This window comes from Pecten maximus, chromosome 5 (genome assembly GCF_902652985.1).
Source record: "Pecten maximus chromosome 5, xPecMax1.1, whole genome shotgun sequence".
In the NCBI taxonomy this organism is placed as follows: Eukaryota; Metazoa; Mollusca; class Bivalvia; order Pectinida; family Pectinidae; genus Pecten; species Pecten maximus.
Window position 1 is genome coordinate 12,945,799 of NC_047019.1, and position 19,134 is coordinate 12,964,932.

At 35.9% G+C, this 19,134-nt stretch overlaps 1 protein-coding gene across 3 annotated transcripts in view; it reads left to right on the plus strand.

The window, feature by feature from the left end:
* The window catches only part of LOC117327207, a 98,943-nt gene that overhangs the window by 37,112 nt on the left and 42,697 nt on the right, over positions 1-19,134 (plus strand). For 2 of the 3 annotated variants that reach the window (XM_033884070.1, XM_033884071.1), the window contains exon 3: positions 16,714-17,819. In XM_033884070.1, coding sequence (XP_033739961.1) covers positions 17,762-17,819 — 58 coding nt within the window. In that variant the 5' untranslated portion in view covers positions 16,714-17,761. Of the gene's footprint in view, positions 1-10,442; positions 10,694-16,713; positions 17,820-19,134 lie in introns of those variants that run through there. The other variant, XM_033884072.1, reaches the window with a different exon arrangement.

The following is a 19,134-nucleotide window of genomic DNA, read 5'->3' on the forward strand; positions in this document are numbered from 1 at the left end:
GATTGTCAGTGCATGATTCATCATTTAAACCTGTAATGGAGCCGTAAAACGGAAGACAAAGAGGAATATAAAGAGGATAGGGCTGTATCCAATAGCCTTTGTTAGTGTTACAAATAGTGATTAGAGAGTTTGTGGCCATGTCAAATACATCAAAAACATAAACGGGCCTAATCGAGGGGGGAAATGTCCTAACAAATGGAGCGAAATGGCAATTTATTATAGAGGCATTATACCTTAGTGATGCTAGCCTTTTCCTGGGGGTATCTGATTCACAGGAAATCCGCAGGTACCAAAGTCTGTTTATTACTGAATGTTACGACAGTGATTTACTAGCCATTCATTAACTTCTTCATTGCCGTTTGCTTTAAAGTGTAAATTTAGTTCCCTGGGAGTATTTGATCTGTTAAATCTTACAATAACTAATTTCAAGATATGGACATTGAACCACATCCTGTAACGTCTGAATTTCGGAAATAGACTTTAGAACCAACAATTTTTGTGTGGTACTTAAATTGGTCTCTTTTACGAAGAAATCTGTTGTCGTTTTACTCTGTATAAAGGTGTAACATGATATTTTGAATCATGGTGGAATGACCCCATGGTCAATATAAATCTGGCAGCACTAGGATTTAGAATCCAATATGGAAAACAAAATTATACAGGATGTAGTTGAAATATCAATTGAAGGAATCATTGAAGCATTTTGATTGTATAATCATCAAGTCATTTTAAATGACAGAGTAACATTGATTTGAGTATTTGAATTAGGGAATTGGTTTGAAGGAGTTATATTTGAAGTATTTGAATTTTTGGAGTTGCATTGAATGGATGGAATTGATGGGATTTAATTGAAGTATGGGATTGAATATTGGATTTGAGGGAGTCGTTGAAGTGTTTTAATCAAGGGAATTATCGAATAGCATTAACTGAAAATTGTTGAGCAGTGAATTCATTTAAGTGATTTAATGGAGTGTGATCATGATTATTGAGTCCAATTGTTCTAAGACAAAATAACTAAGTTCTGGAGAAGTTGCAAACAAGCTAAACAATGCTTTGCTTGGACATTTTTAAACCACAAACAAAATTCATCAACCTTAACTACCCCGGCCGTACTCAACTTTACGGCCGAACTCATGTATTCCTTGTGGAATCTGTCGGCTGGGAACACAGAAACACACCAAACTTTTTACACGGACGTTGGATCTCCCAGGTCCCATACAAAATATAACTTCATTGTAAAGAAATGTTTTTGAATTAAGATGAATGCTTATTGATGTTACTTATGATTCAGTAAGAACATGTATACAGGTCTGTATATGTAAGTATACTTGAGTCTACAGTTATTTTCCACCTGTCACCAGTATGTCAATAAGACTTATATATGTACCAGGTAAGTTAAAGTAATTAAAACAGCCAATCATACTTGCATGCACGCAAAACTACATTTTGTATTTTTAAGTCTGAAAGAACTTTTGGCTAAAAACATAATTCATTTGTTAAATATGCCTTGTATTTTGTACATAATGGGAATGTGTGATCAAATCGGGAAACTTTATTTCACACAATTTAATTCTGAAATTCCAAAAGAGATGATTAAGAAAACATTTGAATTCACTCTCAAGACGATCTGCCTAAATATCATATAAGGGTATAGTCAAGAACTAATTACTACCTACACATGCATAAGTTTCTTTAGCTCGGGATACATTCTCAGTGTAGATCTTTACAATTACATAATATCAGGTAGGAAATCAATGAATGGGCCCATATCATTCTTTGATAACTGTATAAAGACTGGAGAATAATTGGCCTGTCAGACAATGTAGAGACAAAACGATATATATCCCTGGTCAATTATTTCATGAGATATGATAATTGACTGCATGTATATAGTGGATGTCATATATCTTAATAACATGCTGTGAAGATCTGCATAATAGTAACTGATCTATGGGTAAGATAGCAGAGGATATCCATTAGGTGACTTATCTGTGGGTTAGAGAGTAGAGGATACCCATCCTGTTACTGATCTGTGGGTTAGAGAGTAGAGGATACCCATCCTGTTACTGATCTGTGGGTTAGAGAGTAGAGAATACCCATCCTGTTACTAATCTGTGGGTTAGAGAGTAGAGGATTCCCGTCCTGTTACTAATCTGTGGGTTAGAGAGTAGAGGATACCCATCCTGTTACTGATCTGTGGGTTAGAGAGTAGAGGATACCATCCTGTTACTGATCTATGGGTTAGAGAGTAGAGGATACCCATCCTGTTACTGATCTATGGGTTAGAGAGTAGAGGATACCCTTCCTGTAACTGATCTGTGGGTTAGAGAGTAGAGGATACCCATCCTGTTACTGATCTGTGGGTTAGATAGTAGAGGATACCCATCCTGTTACTGACTTGTGGGTTAGAGAGTAGAGGATACCCATCCTGTTACTGATCTGTGGGTTAGATAGTAGAGGATACCCATCCTGTTACTGATCTGTGGGTTAGATAGTAGAGGATACCCATCCTGTTACTGACTTGTGGTTTAGAGAGTAGAGGAGACCCATCCTGTTACTGATCTGTGGGTTAGAGAGTAGAGGATACCCATCCTGTTACTGATCTGTGGGTTAGAGAGTAGAGGATACCCGTCCTGTTACTGATCTGTGGGTTAGAGAGTAGAGGATACCAATCCTGTTACTGATCTGTGGGTTAGAGAGTAGAGGATACCCGTCCGGTTACTAATCTGTGGTTTAGAGAGTAGAGGATACCCATCCTGTTACTGATCTGTGGTTGGAGAGTAGAGGATACCCGTCCTGTTACTAATCTGTGGTTTGGAGAGTAGAGGATACCCATCCTGTTACTGATCTATGGTTTAGAGAGTAGAGGATTAGAGGATACCCTGGTTCTGTTACTTAATCTTTGTGTTAGAGAGTAGAGAGAGTAGAGGATACCCATTCTGTAACAAATCTTTGTGTTTTAGAGTAGAGGTTACCCATATAATGTTACTGATCATGAAGTGTAGGCTATATTTAGATCGAGAAGAGGAAAGCTCAGGATACCCTTCCTGTTGCTGATCAGGCCACACATGGATTTCCATTAGACCGCCCTTTTGAAAATCAGGAGAGCCTGAAAGTTTTATGACCTTTTAATACACAACAGGGAGAGGGTAGACTTTGAAGATGACCCCATTTAAAGGGAACAGTGATTAGGGCCTCCGAGTGTATCTATTCACTGCAGGGACACAAGCATGTTTATTAAAACATTCATTTGCTTTATCTGGTCAGGAACTTACCGATGATAAGGTAGACTTGTTTACATTGATAGAGTTTCCTACAATGTACAGCTTATCACTGTCAGAAAATTCTGCAGAATTCCCATTTGTAAAAGTGCCGATGTTTATAGGTTGTAGAACACAGGTTGTCGTTTAATAATGTATAACTTGAAAGGAAATTCATTCCAGCAGATTTATCTCGCATATCAAAATTATGTAAGTATAGGAAGTGCTATGTTACACACTTCATTATGCTTTAATGTAAAATGTTAATTAAATTATAGGTTTTTCATTTTACATGTGGTATTATAAGATGATGAAGTTCAATGAATGCAGTCAACATCAGGCACCAACTATATTAATGATCTTTACTCCATCAGACTGCACCAACCTGTTTGAAACTAAAGTAAGATGGAATATTTCTTGGTGGATACATCTTGGAATGTATTCATATTTATATCATGCAGACTGGTTGTCTGTATAACTATTGTGATGAAATTGGTTGTCTAATTAAAAGCTAAAGAATATGAAGTACAACAATCTCACCACAACTTAGTTCATACCTACTAGATACAAGGAGAGCATTGGGAATTAACTGACCGATACAGTGTTTTTCCTGATCGGGAACCGCTAGCACTTAAATCCATAAAACAAGTTGATATCGTGCAGAAAGTGTGCAAAGGTTCCCGATTGTGTTTCTCCAATTAAACTATTGGGGGAAATTGTCAACTGACAGAAATTTGGAATATCTTTGATGCAGCAAAAGTGTAAAATAATGAAGTAAATGGGGGCATATGTAGATTGCTGGCTTTCAATTGTACTTTCATGAAAATATCAGATTTAAAGATTTTGAGAATTTTTAGGACAAAATATATAGATTAACAGGAAATGGACCTTAAATGGACCCAAATGTGTAAATAGTGAAAACACAGCTATGTGTGATTATGACCTGACCACACAGGTTATATAATCGTAGATAAATGACCAATGGAGAGCTTGGGTTAACCTCAAATTGGTTTGTCACACTTAGTTGTCTGGAGAAAGACCCTGGTGTCTACTTATACATAAGGGCAATGACTTGGCCCCTGCCTGGTCTTGGAGAGTTTCGACAATTTATACATGCATTAGAGGCTGAGATGGCGATATAGATGATAGTGCGGCACTGGGAAGCTGGTAGTCAGACAGTCTGAAAGCCAATTACTTGACAACCAGCATCCCTCGTTACTGTATTTTTTCTTCTGATACTCTAGAACACGTTTCATTTGTCAAAGAGAGCCTACGTACATATGTCTACACTATTTCTTTTGTGAAGTTTTTTGCTTCTGATATTTCTGTTTTATGAAACTGTATATATGATATATGATGCATATAATGCCTATTGTAATGTCCCAGTGATCAAAATGATTAAAGCTCAGAAAGCACAGATACTATGAAAGCTAGATATGTTGTTACAAAATCTATTCTAAAAAATAAGCCCAGGGAGTCAACAGATAAATATTGACTTAAAGTAGAGGGCAGGCTTAATTCAGGCCAATTAGAAAGTATTAGCTAGCATTTTCACTTAACAAATATTAAGCAAGATATAAGAATTTGACTGGATTATTTACCCAGGGAACAATATCTCGTTACAGGTGCATGGTCTCATTGTTTTATATGGACTGAAATCTAAAGGTAATTATTAATTAAGAAAGGGTTTTGCTAAGGATTTATTTTCATCTTGCTCAGATGTCTAATAAATGATGTCATTATCTGTGGAGTTTACCGTACATGGGTGCAGTTTTTAACAGTAGGCATGGGTTTTTTTTTTCCGGAAAAGTATGTTATGTAATGATAATTCAATTAAGTTCAGAAAAATGTTATCTTTATTTGATGAAAAATAACTTTTAACCTAAATACATATTCAAATTTCAGATGAAGTTGCACATAGATTTTTTGAAAGGTGATAACAGTTACTTATATCAAAATGTGCATGTTTAATGAACAACTGTTGTAGACCTACATTGGTAAAACTTCACAGGTTAAGGGTTCTTTGGTCAGGAGTGAAAAGGTTAAGAATCCTTAGGCCATTGGTAGAGATTCTGACAGGAAACAGCTGTGTAGTGCTTATAACAGGTAGCCAACTGTCTGTACAGGGGTGACTGAAAGGTAAAACTCAAAACGGCAGTTTTCAACAAGTTATATAGCGGACAATTGTTGCTGTAAAGGTGGTGAAAGTAGAGGCGATGTTTACAAAAGAGTCAGGCAGACAGGTGTGTGCTGTAAAAATACTCCAATCTCTAATGAACATATCCGAACACAGCTCCATTTCTGTTTCATGTATTGTGTGGAAAGTATTCTAACAACTGCCAATCCATTCGGGGAAGTGGAACAGCGTCATGTAAACAAGCATTTCATCTGGATCTGCAAAACTCTTGAATTGAAGGGGAACATAATGTGATTAAGGGACTTCAGTAATTCACCAAGTGTCAGTTGTAGCTCTCTGTATACAAGTTAATAGTTCTGTAACTTACCAGGTTGGACAGCCAGGTTGATCTTGGAGAGCAGCGAACTTGTTGTACCTGTTCAATCTGGAGCTTACAACGCTTCTGGAAATTGTTTTAAGAGAGTTGCTGAAGTGTCTCTCCCGTTGCTGTACTAATGTTTAACTTCCAGTAATAACAATGTTACATATGAGGTATAGAGATGTATAATTTCATCACATAGTAATGTAAGTTGATGAGATATAGTATACACTGTGTAAGTTATGATCTTACGTGCCAAAGAGCAAGTGAGTTAATGCTGAGGTGTGGTGTCCATCATATCCATCTGATGTCCTTTCAGCATCAACATGTCTCATTAGAACTCTATACATTGTCAAAGCTCACCAATGCATGGTCAAAGCTCACCAAGACATGGTCAAAGCTCACCAATGCATGGTCAAAGCTCACCAAGACATGGTCAAAGCTCACCAATGCATGGTCAAAGCTCACCAATGCATGGTCAAAGCTCACCAATGCATGGTCAAAGCTCACCAATGCATGGTCAAAGCTCACCAATGTATTGTCAAAGCTCACCAATGCATGGTCAAAGCTCACCAATGCATGGTCAAAGCTCACCAATGTATTGTCAAAGCTCACCAATGCATTATCAAAGCTCACCAAGACATGGTCAGAACTCAACAGTTCATGGTCAAACCTCGACAGTACATGATTGAACCTCACCATCACATATGGTTAAATGGTATATTCAAAACAATGTCAAATTCAAACTTGCATGAGCCCAATCACCCTGGCAGCAACCTTTATCATACAAACATCACCTATTCCTAACTTATGACTGTATACATGCAAATACAATCAGTTACAGATGTAACCACTTATCTTTCTTGAGAGATAAGTTGACCTTTCTTCAATTGTCAATAGAGCTAGCTATTTTGATGGACATATTTCTAATGTTACATATAATATCTCCGGTTACCGACAGAGCTCAGTTAGCTTAAAATAGTAGAAAAAATGATATATAAATCAAGCTGTGATTACCAACCCCCCCCCCCCCCCCCCCCCCCCCCCCCCCCAAAAAAAAAATATATATATACATAAGGGTAATTTCAAGACATAGATGATATATTCACATATATATTGACGGTCAGCACCAATGGTACTTTTACACATGTGATCCTGACTAGAATCAGCATAAAGCAAAGTTTCATTGACTATTTTAATTCTTATAAAGGACAAATGTACACCCTGGAGTAGGCAGATTGACATATCAATCCCTGCCCACACAAATAATTTAGTGTAAATTTATTTAATTTGATATACGAGTATTTACTCCCCACCCAAAAGTGACATTATGACTAATAAACATGTGTGAAAGTGGTATTCCTTTTAAGTTCAGGTTGGTGGGAATTTCCTATTAGTCTTGTGGTAGGATATGTCTTAATGAGAGGGATGGAGAACTGATTTGGTTTCTGTCTCGCCTCATATTATCTAGAAAGAGAAACTATGCTGATGATGATACAGTTATACTGGAAAATATAATGATGTATTGTATTATACTCCAGACTATATATGCTGATGTATTGCAATGAATACTGGAACCAAACTCTTTCCACTTTTTAGCTCACCTGGTCCAAAGGGCCAACTGAGCTTATGCCATGGTGCAGTGTCTGTCTGTCTGTCGTCTGCTGTCTGTTTGGTGTCAACTTTTCCATTTATGATTTCTTAATGCTCACTAACCAAGAGTCCCAGAGTCAATTAAGGTATTTGGGTGATAGGTTGTTTGTATGAGGCCTAACAAAGTTTGCCAAAGGAAATGACTTTTATCCATATTCAAGGTCACAGAGGTCAAATTCATTAAAACTTTTAAAAGACTTCTTCTCACTATCCAAGAGTCCCAGTGCCATGATATTAAGATGATAAGTTCCTTGCATGAGGCTCGACAAAGTTTGCGAAAACAAATGAGCTTGACACATTCAAGGTCACAGGGGTAAAAGTCTTGAAAATGACTTCTTCTGGTTATCCAAAATCATATTTTACTGGGTATAGGTTCCTATGATGGAGCCCCAAAAATTTTGCAAAAAGAATTAGTTGACCTTGAACCACATATTCAAGGTCAGATGTCAAATTGTTCAAACATATGAAGGACTACTTCTGATTACCAAAATAGCTTTGAATGAAGTTCTTTTGACTAAATGAAAGGCAGAAAAAAACCACCAAAGAAGTGAATACCAGGTGAATGATGCAGGCCCATTGGGCCTCTTATTTAGAATGATAGGATGTTCTGTAACAATTCCAGGCATTGCTCACATCCTGCTTGTGGGAGCTTCCACCTATTTGGAATGAGGTCAGTGATCTTTTGATACATGCATTTATGTTAGTAATGAACGCCAACTAACCACATATCTGTGTACTAGTCTATTTTTAGAAGCAGGTACACAGGTACAAGTGTTTGAGGCCAGTCCAATTAGTCTTTTATCTGATCTGATTCCCAGCTGATCTGAAGACTGCAGTATTTTATGAATGAGGAAATTATCAATGAAAAGTTGTTGAGATCCTGGTAGGAGAACTAGGAGGTCTCCCCTGGGGTGGCCACACACCACAGTTAGTCAACCCACAGCAGGATACAGCTAACAAGCCACCACATTTAAAAACAGCTTTTCAAATAAATCTGGCCCACAGCAGGATAAAAATAACATTTACAAATGGGTTATATGTTAAATGTTATAAATTTTTCTTTAAGAGGCAGTGCTGGTTTCAAATAGTTAAGGAATTGCCTTTTAACCCCATAAGGAATGATTTATATCCTGTACTTCCTCCATATATAACTCAAATGCAGATTCATGTTGCTTTGTTTACTGCAGAAGTTGGTTGTATGGTTGATGTATAAGTGGAATACTTCATACTTCTAAATGTCAAAATGTATCGGCTGCAAAAGGGTCAAAACATCAAAGGTTTTTCAGCTCCTTACTATGAGTACATCACCCGACATTTACCCATGGAAGGTAGTATAGATTAATTGTACCACCATAAGTCAAAGTCTGATGACTGAAACATATATATATGTTTAAGGGTAATGAGTATAGATAGAGTACATGATACAGGATACAGGGTAGGGACGATTCAAACTGTATGTATCATGGTCAAAGGTGTGTAATACTTGGGAAGGGTAAACTAGACATATGGAAGGTTAAGAGTATACATGGTAGAAGGTAGGGTTTGTAGGATACAGGGGTTATAATATACATGGTAGAAGGTGGGTTTGTAGGATACAGGGTTTATAATGTACATGGTAGAAGGCAGGGTTTGTAGGATACAGGGGTTATAATGTACATGGTAGAAGGCAGGGTTTGTAGGATACAGGGGTTATAATGTACATGGTAGAAGGCAGGGTTTGTAGGATACAGGGTTTATAATGTACATGGTAGAAGGTAGGGTTTGTAGGATACAGGGGTTATAATGTACATGGTAGAAGGTAGGGTTTGTAGGATACAGGGGTTATAATGTACATGGTAGAAGGTAGGGTTTGTAGGATACAGGGGTTATAATGTACATGGTAGAAGGTAGGGTTTGTAGGATACAGGGGTTATAATGTACATGGTAGAAGGTAGGGTTTGTAGGATACAGGGGTTATAATGTACATGGTAGAAGGCAGGGTTTGTAGGATACAGGGGTAATAATGTACATGGTAGAAGGTAGGGCTTGTAGGATACAGGGGTAATAATGTACATGGTAGAAGGTAGGGCTTGTAGGATACAGGGGTTATAATGTACATGGTAGAAGGCAAGGTTTGTAGGATACAGGGATATAATGTACATGGTAGAAGGAAGGGTTTGTAGGATACAGGACACAGGAGGGTACAGGGTACAGGGTAGCTGGTGCAGGATATAGGGTAGCTGATACAGGATACAGGGTACAGGGTAGCTGGTACAGGATACAGGGTAGCTGATACAGGATACAGGGTACAGGGTAGCTGGTACAGCATACAAGATAACTGGTACAGGATACAGGGTAGCTGGTACAGGATACAGGGTAGCTGGTACAGGATACAGGGTAGCTGGTACAGGATACAGGGTATAGGGTAGCTGGTACAGGATACAGGGTAGCTGGTACAGGATACAAGATACAGGGTAGCTGGTACAGGGTACAGGGTATAGGGTAGCTGGTACAGGATACAGGGTAGCTTGTACAGGGTACAGGGTAGCTGGTACAGGATAGCTACGACAGGATACACTGGGTACATGTCATGTCCTTGACCAGGATTTAAAAGATCTACAAGTCCAGTTTGAACCCTGATCTGTCTGTTTTCCCTATCATGTTAGGTTTGTACTGGGAGACACAGGTTGGTTTTGCGTGTGTGGGAGAGATCTGCAGTAATTATATATAGTACAGTGGTACTGTGTAAGGAGTATAACAACACTCATCTATTCCCACAAGGAATTGTAACAAGCTATCTATAGCATCTCAAGGAAAGAATGTTTTAATTTGGATGTAAATAAACAAGGGTTATTTTTGGTTCATACAAACAAATAAAGCCTTGGTACCTTAGATTGCCTGCTCTTACAGCATCTTACATGTAGTCATCCATCATAAGATGTGGTTTGAGAGTATAACTGTGTACTCCATCTGTCAGCAAACACAGGCTATATAGAGACTGGTGTGAATGCAGTGTCTGTCCGTCAGTGGTATACTCACCACTCAAGTGTGAGGCTGATGATTTTATGAATGAGGATACTATGGTTTAGAAGAGCAAGGCTTGATTAATTATTCATGTGTGAACAGGGATTATATGAATGGAAATCTTGTACTGTTGTCAAAGTATCAGTACTGTTAAATTAATACTTCATACTTGTGGGATTTATCAATACAACATTTAGCACTGAGCCCACACGGATGGAGTATTTGATACGGTGTTGACTGGGATTTTACATACAGAATATTATCACAAAGTCTACACGGCAGGTATGTAAAGTATTACAGTGGTAGGAATTATAAGGCTTTTATGAATGGAGACCCATATATTTACCTTTACATTAATAATAATTGATTGTAATCAGATTTTCAGTTTACTATAATTACAAGGAATGAGGATATTTCTACATGCAGGTATATAATTACATATTTCAGCTATAAATAAATTACAAAGATTTAATATACAGGTATAATGTAATTAAGTAATTCAAGTAATTTAGTACTGATATCTTTACTTACACTGGTATGTAATTAATAATTACAATATATTACTCGATTTTGTTGCTAGGATTTTATGAATGGAGTTCCACAAGCATATGATTAAAGTTTTTTAGCGTTTACTTCTCTTTGCTATAGGACATGTTATCAAAACCAAGTGACATTTTGTTTGTCTTGTGGTATATCATATGATATTTGCGCGACACATTTCCATTATTTTTGAACCTGGGCTGTTTTAATATACTAGTTGGAGTGTGTTGTACCATACAACATTACAGGATCATTGTCATAGTAGAATGTCTCAAATGGACACCTGTTATCTAAAAATCAAAATTGGTTTTTGCCATCTTTAGCTGAAAGTAATCCTATCAACAGTTTTATCATATTTGTATAATAGAAGTCAGACGAACAGATTCAGATGACTGATTAAGAGAATTGGATTATAATTTCGTTTGAACAAAGATCTACATTCAGATGATGGATAGATGATTTTGATATGATTAATTAAATCTATTTAAAGCCAAATGGTTATGGCCTTATTGGATTTGAAGCATGCAGTGCCTCATGATTACCATAGATGGATGATACAACAAAAACCCATCTGTCAGATCTTTTGTCGTAGCTAGGGGACTAGAACTCAGCTAGGTGAAGACAGCTGATCTTCTTGGTGTGGTGTCAAGGGGAGAGGTTGAAAAACAAATCTCTGTGATTCAGATATGAGTGGGTTGACTGTTAATTTACATGCATTCATGATTGATTTATAATAAATTATTTGATGGACTATTTTTAACCAAGAAAACAGTAATGGATAGATTTTTTGTTGTTGAAAAAAATATCAGTCTTCCTCCCGACTTCGTATATAAATTAATTTCTATGTATCATTTGTTAAGTATGATTTTAATATTTTGTGTATTAGAAAGGAATCTGGAAATATTAAGTCGCTATCAGTTCAGAATTCCTGAAAAACGTAAAAAAGGGCCCTCAATTCCTAGTAATGAATGAAACCTGGAGTATCATATTTTAAGCCTGTGAAAAATGAATGATTCTTTTTTATTGTTCAAGGGGCCACGGTGGCCGAGTGGTTAAGGTATCCCGACATGTACACTTTAACACTAGCCCTCCACCTCTGGATTGCGAGTTCGAAACCTACGTGGGGCAGTGCCAGGTACTGACTGTAGGCTGGTGGTTTTACTCCGGGTACTCCGGCTTTCCTCCACCTCCAAAACCTGGCACGTCCTTAAATGACCCTGTCTGTTAATAGGACGTTAAACAAAAACAAACCAAACAAACCAAAAAATTATTGTTCAACTGTTAGATTTGCTTCCTTAGATGCATATCATGTAAATTCTTATCTTTATTGGTTTGTAAACATTTAATGTTGAATTTTCATAACATACGAATATCCATGTAAATGTTGTAGGAAAACACTCCTGTTTTTACCAATACTCGATTGCAGCACAGAATCATTTGGCCAGATATATCTACAGTTGCTATCAACATCCCTAAAAAAAGGATGTTTTGATTTTGCAGTGATAAACAGCCTCATCCATGTCGTTTGGGGGAGGGGGATAGAAGCATTGGGTGATATGGTACCAGTATTATCTTCTATCTCTCTAGTGTGAACAGAGGACTGGCTAATCACAGCACGGCTAACTTATACAGCTATAACGTGAACATTAAAAGATTGGATCTGTCCAATTACTGAACATTTTAATGAGATCTTTCCAACAGGAAAATTTATTCTCCTCCTCAGAAAAAAAATATTATTCTTGTTAGAATGTTTACGGTTTGTTTCTGCAGATAGATGTTCACAAATGATTCTGTTAACACTCTGAAAGTCTCTTATGGTACACTTCATAACATAAAATAGTACACTTTATAACCTAAAATAGTACACTTTATAACCTAAAATAGTACACTTTATAACCTAAAATAGTTCACTTTATAACCTAAAATAGTACACTTTATAACCTAAAATAGTACACTTTATAGCCTAAAATAGTACACTTTATAACCTAAAATAGTACACTTTATAACCTAAAATAGTACACTTTATAACCTAAAATAGTACACTTTATAACCTAAAATAGTTCACTTTATAACCTAAAATAGTTCACTTTATAACCTAAAATAGTTCACTTTATAACCTAAAATAGTACACATTATAACCTAAAATAGTACACTTTATAACCTAAAATAGTACACTTCATAACCTAAAATAGTACACTTCATAACCTAAAATAGTACACTTTATAACCTGAAATAGTACACTTTATAACCCAATAAAACCTTTACTTGTAGTGCATTTTTCAAAAGCACAGGGCCCTGGCACAGGTTATCAACACACTGTCAAAATATGCAATACAGTATATGTGATAGTTATTTGTGTCAGGTCCCTGTGCTTGGGCAACATTTCAGTTGATATTACACAATTGTTGATGAGTTGATGTTTACTTGTTACTTTACCTCAGTTCTTGGTGTTAATGATCTTTTATCACAGTTTGGGGAAGATATGAGATTATAGTAGGATCCTTTATTGTGATAATCTTACAAAGTTAATTGGAAATGAATTCACATGGTTACGATATGATGTTTTTTCTGATTCCTTGCATGTTTTGTCAGTTAGCTGAAATCTTGATTATCTTGTAATGTTATATGATTTTGTGTCTGAGCAAGACGCTAAGGTTGTCACCATGCACCTTCTACAAAGGGTTCTGACCTCATGCAAAATGACATTAACTGCTCATGGGGTACAAGCCATTAAACATTACTTGATGAAGGATATCATTTTTGGAAGTCAAGAAAATGAGGGGAGTTCATGCAGTCTTCATTGAACAAATATAATTGCTTATCAATATTGTTGAAAGTGAGATGATTGAAATATTTTCTACAAAGTGAAAGTCATATTTGATCATCAGCTGTACCTATAAGTAAACTAGAAGTACTAAAAATCTTGGATTATTCCCAAAACTCCTGTTACATATATAGTAATGAAGTATTTATTTTAGAAATTGAAAAAATGGCCTTAGGTATGATTAGGTGCTGGATTGGCAATCCCATTCATCTCTGATAACCTTCGACCCCTTTCTCCTCTGTATCTACCAAGTGTCAAACATTTGTATCCCTTCTTCATAGATTGATGACTATATACCAACAAAAGGAATTTTCTCAGTGTAATGGACTATATTTGAAAAACTTCTATAAGTGACTATACCATACTAGCCATGTAAAGTCGAACTTGACGCAAATTCTCAACACAAATTCCCAACCAATGGTTATATAAATCTATATATACACTACATTTATTGTATATGTATCAGGGAAAGAAACTGTCAAGAAGAGTAAGCAAGGCAATTTCTTGGGTTCATGATCAATAGAATATTTAAAAAAAAAATCAAAGTTAAAAAAAAATTGCTGTTCTGGTGTGTTAGTATACCCTAAGATACAATAAAGTATGTGTGGACAGTATAGATTGAGAATCGTTGCCAAGTCCCTGTGTTACCAATCCTCATCCTTCCTTTAAATGAGAGCTGGCTGTAAGGGCCATGTGATAAATGTGGAGTAATTCTATCTTTGGTGATTTCCCCAGAGTTGACCTTGACCTGTAACAGTACAGAGGTCATGTGACCTGATACTTTGGAGTGATAATTCGTTGGCTATCTGTGTATGTAGGTGTCCCTCCCTCAGAAACCCTATAACTCTCTTATCTCACCTTTCGCTAATTTACTGCGACATGAGTGGAAGCATCCTTCTGCAGGTTATCCCTACTTTAGACAGAATTTGTTTTTTATCCAAGATTAAAGTCAAATTTCATGTGACAGATTCTAATTATCTATCATCAATATTCTGAGCTACATTAATGATGAACCAGACTTTGAACTGTTCTAAGAAAAGTACAATATTTCATATATTTTGTGACTGAATTTTCTTACAAAGGTGATGTTGCAAATGTAATGAGTTCACTTGAATCCATGATATTTCAGCATATACTCCTTAGGTACATTTGAATTTAAAAAGAAAAATCAATAGAAATTGTTTGAAATCTAACTATGCTTTTCATATTATTGACAGGTGATGTTAGGTTCTATATGAATAAGGCTGACGACTGTTGTAGGTGCGATATCTGTATACAGTCAATAAAAGTTCATGAATTTTTCATGCTTATAGATCAGATTCCTGAATTGAAAAAAAAAATTCATTGCAACAATTGGTTTCAAATGAGGAATTTGGTTCTTCTGTCAAGATTTTATGCACAAAAAGTTATTGTTTCAATTTGTGATAAAATATAAGTTATTACTTATGGTCTGATTGATCAGTTTAAATATCAAAAAAGGGTACCCCATATGGGTGTGACTTTAGTTAGTGGGAATATCCCTTTTGCTCTGTTGGAAAGTCACTGACATTAATTAACATATTACAAAATACCACATATAATATCTGTATATATATGTAAAGTGACATAACGATTAATGAATGATGACATATTAATTAAAAAGTTAAAATTATAAAGGTAAAAATTCTGGACTTCTTGATCTCAGTTGGTAATCCAACTGAAAATCTTCACATTTCTCCTGTATTCGATCTTAATTTGATAAAGTTTTTATATCTAAACAAAAACATTGAGAGGCTCTAAATTATCTTAATGACACTCATTTGTAAATGTTCTACATGTAATTCTACTTTTTTGAAATCCTCTATTATTCTTTGATAATTTTAAGTCTCTGTATATATGTGTGATGAAGGCTGGCTCCATGCAGACATCACTGTTTGCATGCGAGGCAAAAAATGTTTATGGGAGATTTCAAATGCTGTCTGCCTATACAACAAACTTTGATAATGGAAATAAAGTGTTTATTTTATTATGACAGTTGCAACAATAAAAAATATTGGATATTGGATACAGTTTCATCTTTATGAGGAATAATATAATTCTATTGTCATTCAATGAAGCATTAAAATGATTTCATCCTAAAACCTGCCACTCAAATCTGACTCTTCTGTGTAAACACAATGATGCACAAGTGTAAACAATATTGTACAAGTATAAATGGAATGTTCCATTGTTAGCAAAACACAAATTAATGAAGGTACGATATAAAGTAAATTACCATGAATGTTCTCTATTGGATTTCATCAAAATAAACAATTTGTAAACAGCAAATTCTCCTAACAAATATTACATTTCACAAATTCAGTTGTCTTGTTAAAGAGTCTGTAATGGTATTTAACTAGCTAGCCTTTATTGAATAAAATACATTTATTTCAAACACTCAGATCTGTTTGTGTAGCTGCAGACGTAACAATCCATTTTGTATTGATAATGACTATTGTGTGAGTGAGCAGACGACAGCAGTAGAAAACATCTAGCACCAGATTGCACTTTATGTGAAAATGCCTTGTTGGAACAATAATTTTGATGAACGAATAAAACAAATAAAATTGGAAAAAAAATGTACAACATACTCGTTTTGAAATAAATGAAATATCAAAATTTCAATTGAAAACTATTTTTATTGTCAATGATAAATGTGCAAAAAATTAAAAGTTTGAAGTGAAAACGATTACATGAAAATGATTCACTATGAAATATTAATAATTGATAATAAATGGTACCATTATATTTCAACCGTGTCCATGGCAGCACCAGTGCTCCTTTATCTTCATGTGTCATCCCAGCTCATAGTACCAGCCCTATCATCAGTCATACTGGTGACTATACCTCCTCCCCGCTGAGGGGGAGGAGCCAGAAGCAGCTATAAATCTGTTGACATTTATCTCCATTGTCCTTACAGGTTTGTTTGAACTCCACCACAAACACAGTAAGGTGAGGAAACAGAGGAGTTTCTAAAACCACATGTACCAGAGGGCCACACTACATAACCGTGGGTGATCAGGGAGCCTCTCTCATCCTGGCAGTGCCACACACTACACAGAGGTGGATAGCAACCAGACATCTAGTGTTATCACAGGGCCCTCTCTCCTGAGAGAGTGTCTCACTACAAATCAGTAGTTAACAATGGAGCATCAAGTGTCATAGCTCTTTATCACAGTGCTACAACCACAAACAGCGAGTGTCACAGTGCACAACATTATTATACAGTCGCTAGTGTCATATAATGCCACAGAAAATAGTTGTGAATATCGAATAGTGTTAAATAGTGCCACATCGAAATATATAGCCACGAGTGTCATACAGTGTATTACCACACCACAGTGTACAGCCACAAGTGTCAAATAGTACCACACCATACAGCCATAGATAGTCTGTTTCAACAACAATCCTGGGTGTCAATTGCAGTGCTACACTGGTGGCTCAAGTTAATATGATGCCACACCAGCAATGTGGGATATTCACAGAGCCACTCATGTGATATAGTGCCAAACAGGGGTGGTACCTCACTGCCTCTCTTTACATGGTGAATACAGCTATCCAGTTGTTGGAACAGTACTTGCTGTTGGTGGCAGCAGTGGCTGTGGGGACAGTCTTGGTGGTTGCCGAAGAGCTAGTTTGTGGTAGCTGTGGCCACAAGGACAGTGTTCCTGGTGGTTCCCGAGGAGATAGTCTGTGGTAGCTGTGGCCACGAGGACAGTCTTGGTGACAAGGAGATAGTCTGTGGTAGCTGTGGCCACGAGGACAGTGTTGCTGGTGGTTCCCGAGGAGATAGTCTGTGGTAGCTGTGGCCACAAGGACAGTCTTGGTGGTAGTTCCCGAGGAGATAATCTGTGGTAGCTGTGGCCTCGAGGACAGTCTTGGTGACAAGGAGATAGTCTGTGGTAGCTGTGGCCTCAAGGACAGTCTTGGTGACAAGAAGATAGTCTGTGGTACGGTCACTAGACATCATGGAGATCTGTGTTCTTCATATATTCTCTGCACTATTGGGATTTTACTTATTTAAAGGTAAGCTTTTACTTATTTACACATAATTCAAGCTTTCTTTATTTATAGGTAAAATTTTACCTTTTTACAGGTATGATTTTATACCTATTTACAGGTATGATTCTACCTATTCAAAGGTATAATTTTACTTTATTTACAGGTATAATTTTACTTATTTACAGGTATGATTTTACCTATTTACAGGTATGATTTTACCTATTCAAAGGTATAATTTTACTTATTTACAGGTGTGATTTTACCTATTTACAGGTATGATTTTACCTATTTGCAGGTATGATTTTACCTATTCAAAGGTATAATTTTACTTATTTACAGGTATGATTTTACCTATTCAAAGGTATAATTTTACTTATTTACAGGTATGATTTTACCTATTTGCAGGTATGATTTTACCTATTCAAAGGTATAATTTTACTTATTTACAGGTATGATTTTACCTATTCAAAGGTATAATTTTACTTATTTACAGGTATGATTTTACCTATTTGCAGTTATGATTTTACCTATTCAAAGGTATAATTTTACTTATTTACAGGTATGATTTTACCTATTTAAAAGTATGATTTTACTTATTTACAGGTATGATTTCTTAACCTATTTACAAGTAAATTTAGCTTATCTACAGGTATATGATTTGACTCATGTACAGGTAAAATTTTACTTATTTACAGGTTAAATTTTACTTATTTACAGGTATGATTTTACCTTTATTTACATGAAAGATTTTCTATCAACAATTTGTATTGCTTATCTCAAATTGTAAATTAAACTTACCATTTTAGAGGTAGAACAATTAAATAGTGTTTTTAAAAAAGTTGAACAAAGTCAGGCAGTGATAAGTTTAACTATTGTTGTATGTATATCGATCAACACAATAGCTGTTACTTACAGTATGATTTATACATGCTGATAATACCCATTAGTGGGGCTCTTACAGTTAACATTAACCTATATTTATACAGAATGTATTCGTCTATATACACCTAGCTATTTAGTCGCCTTTTAGAAAGATGACACATAGAATTTTATTGGGCCTTTAATTGATACCTTATTTGTAATATTCTCAAATTACTTTTTGTACATCTGTTGTTTCATTTACAAAATATACAATCTGCTTCTGCATGTGTACGACTTTTCTCGTACTATACTATACAAGGTTCACAGTAAATAGACTGCAGTTATTCCCACTTGACTGAGCGACACATATAGCCGTTAGTGTTTACAGACCTGCCACTAGGGGGCAGCAGTGGTCTGTTATTGACTCTTTACACAGATATAATAGGCAATTGTAATAAAAGTAATATATTTAAGTAGT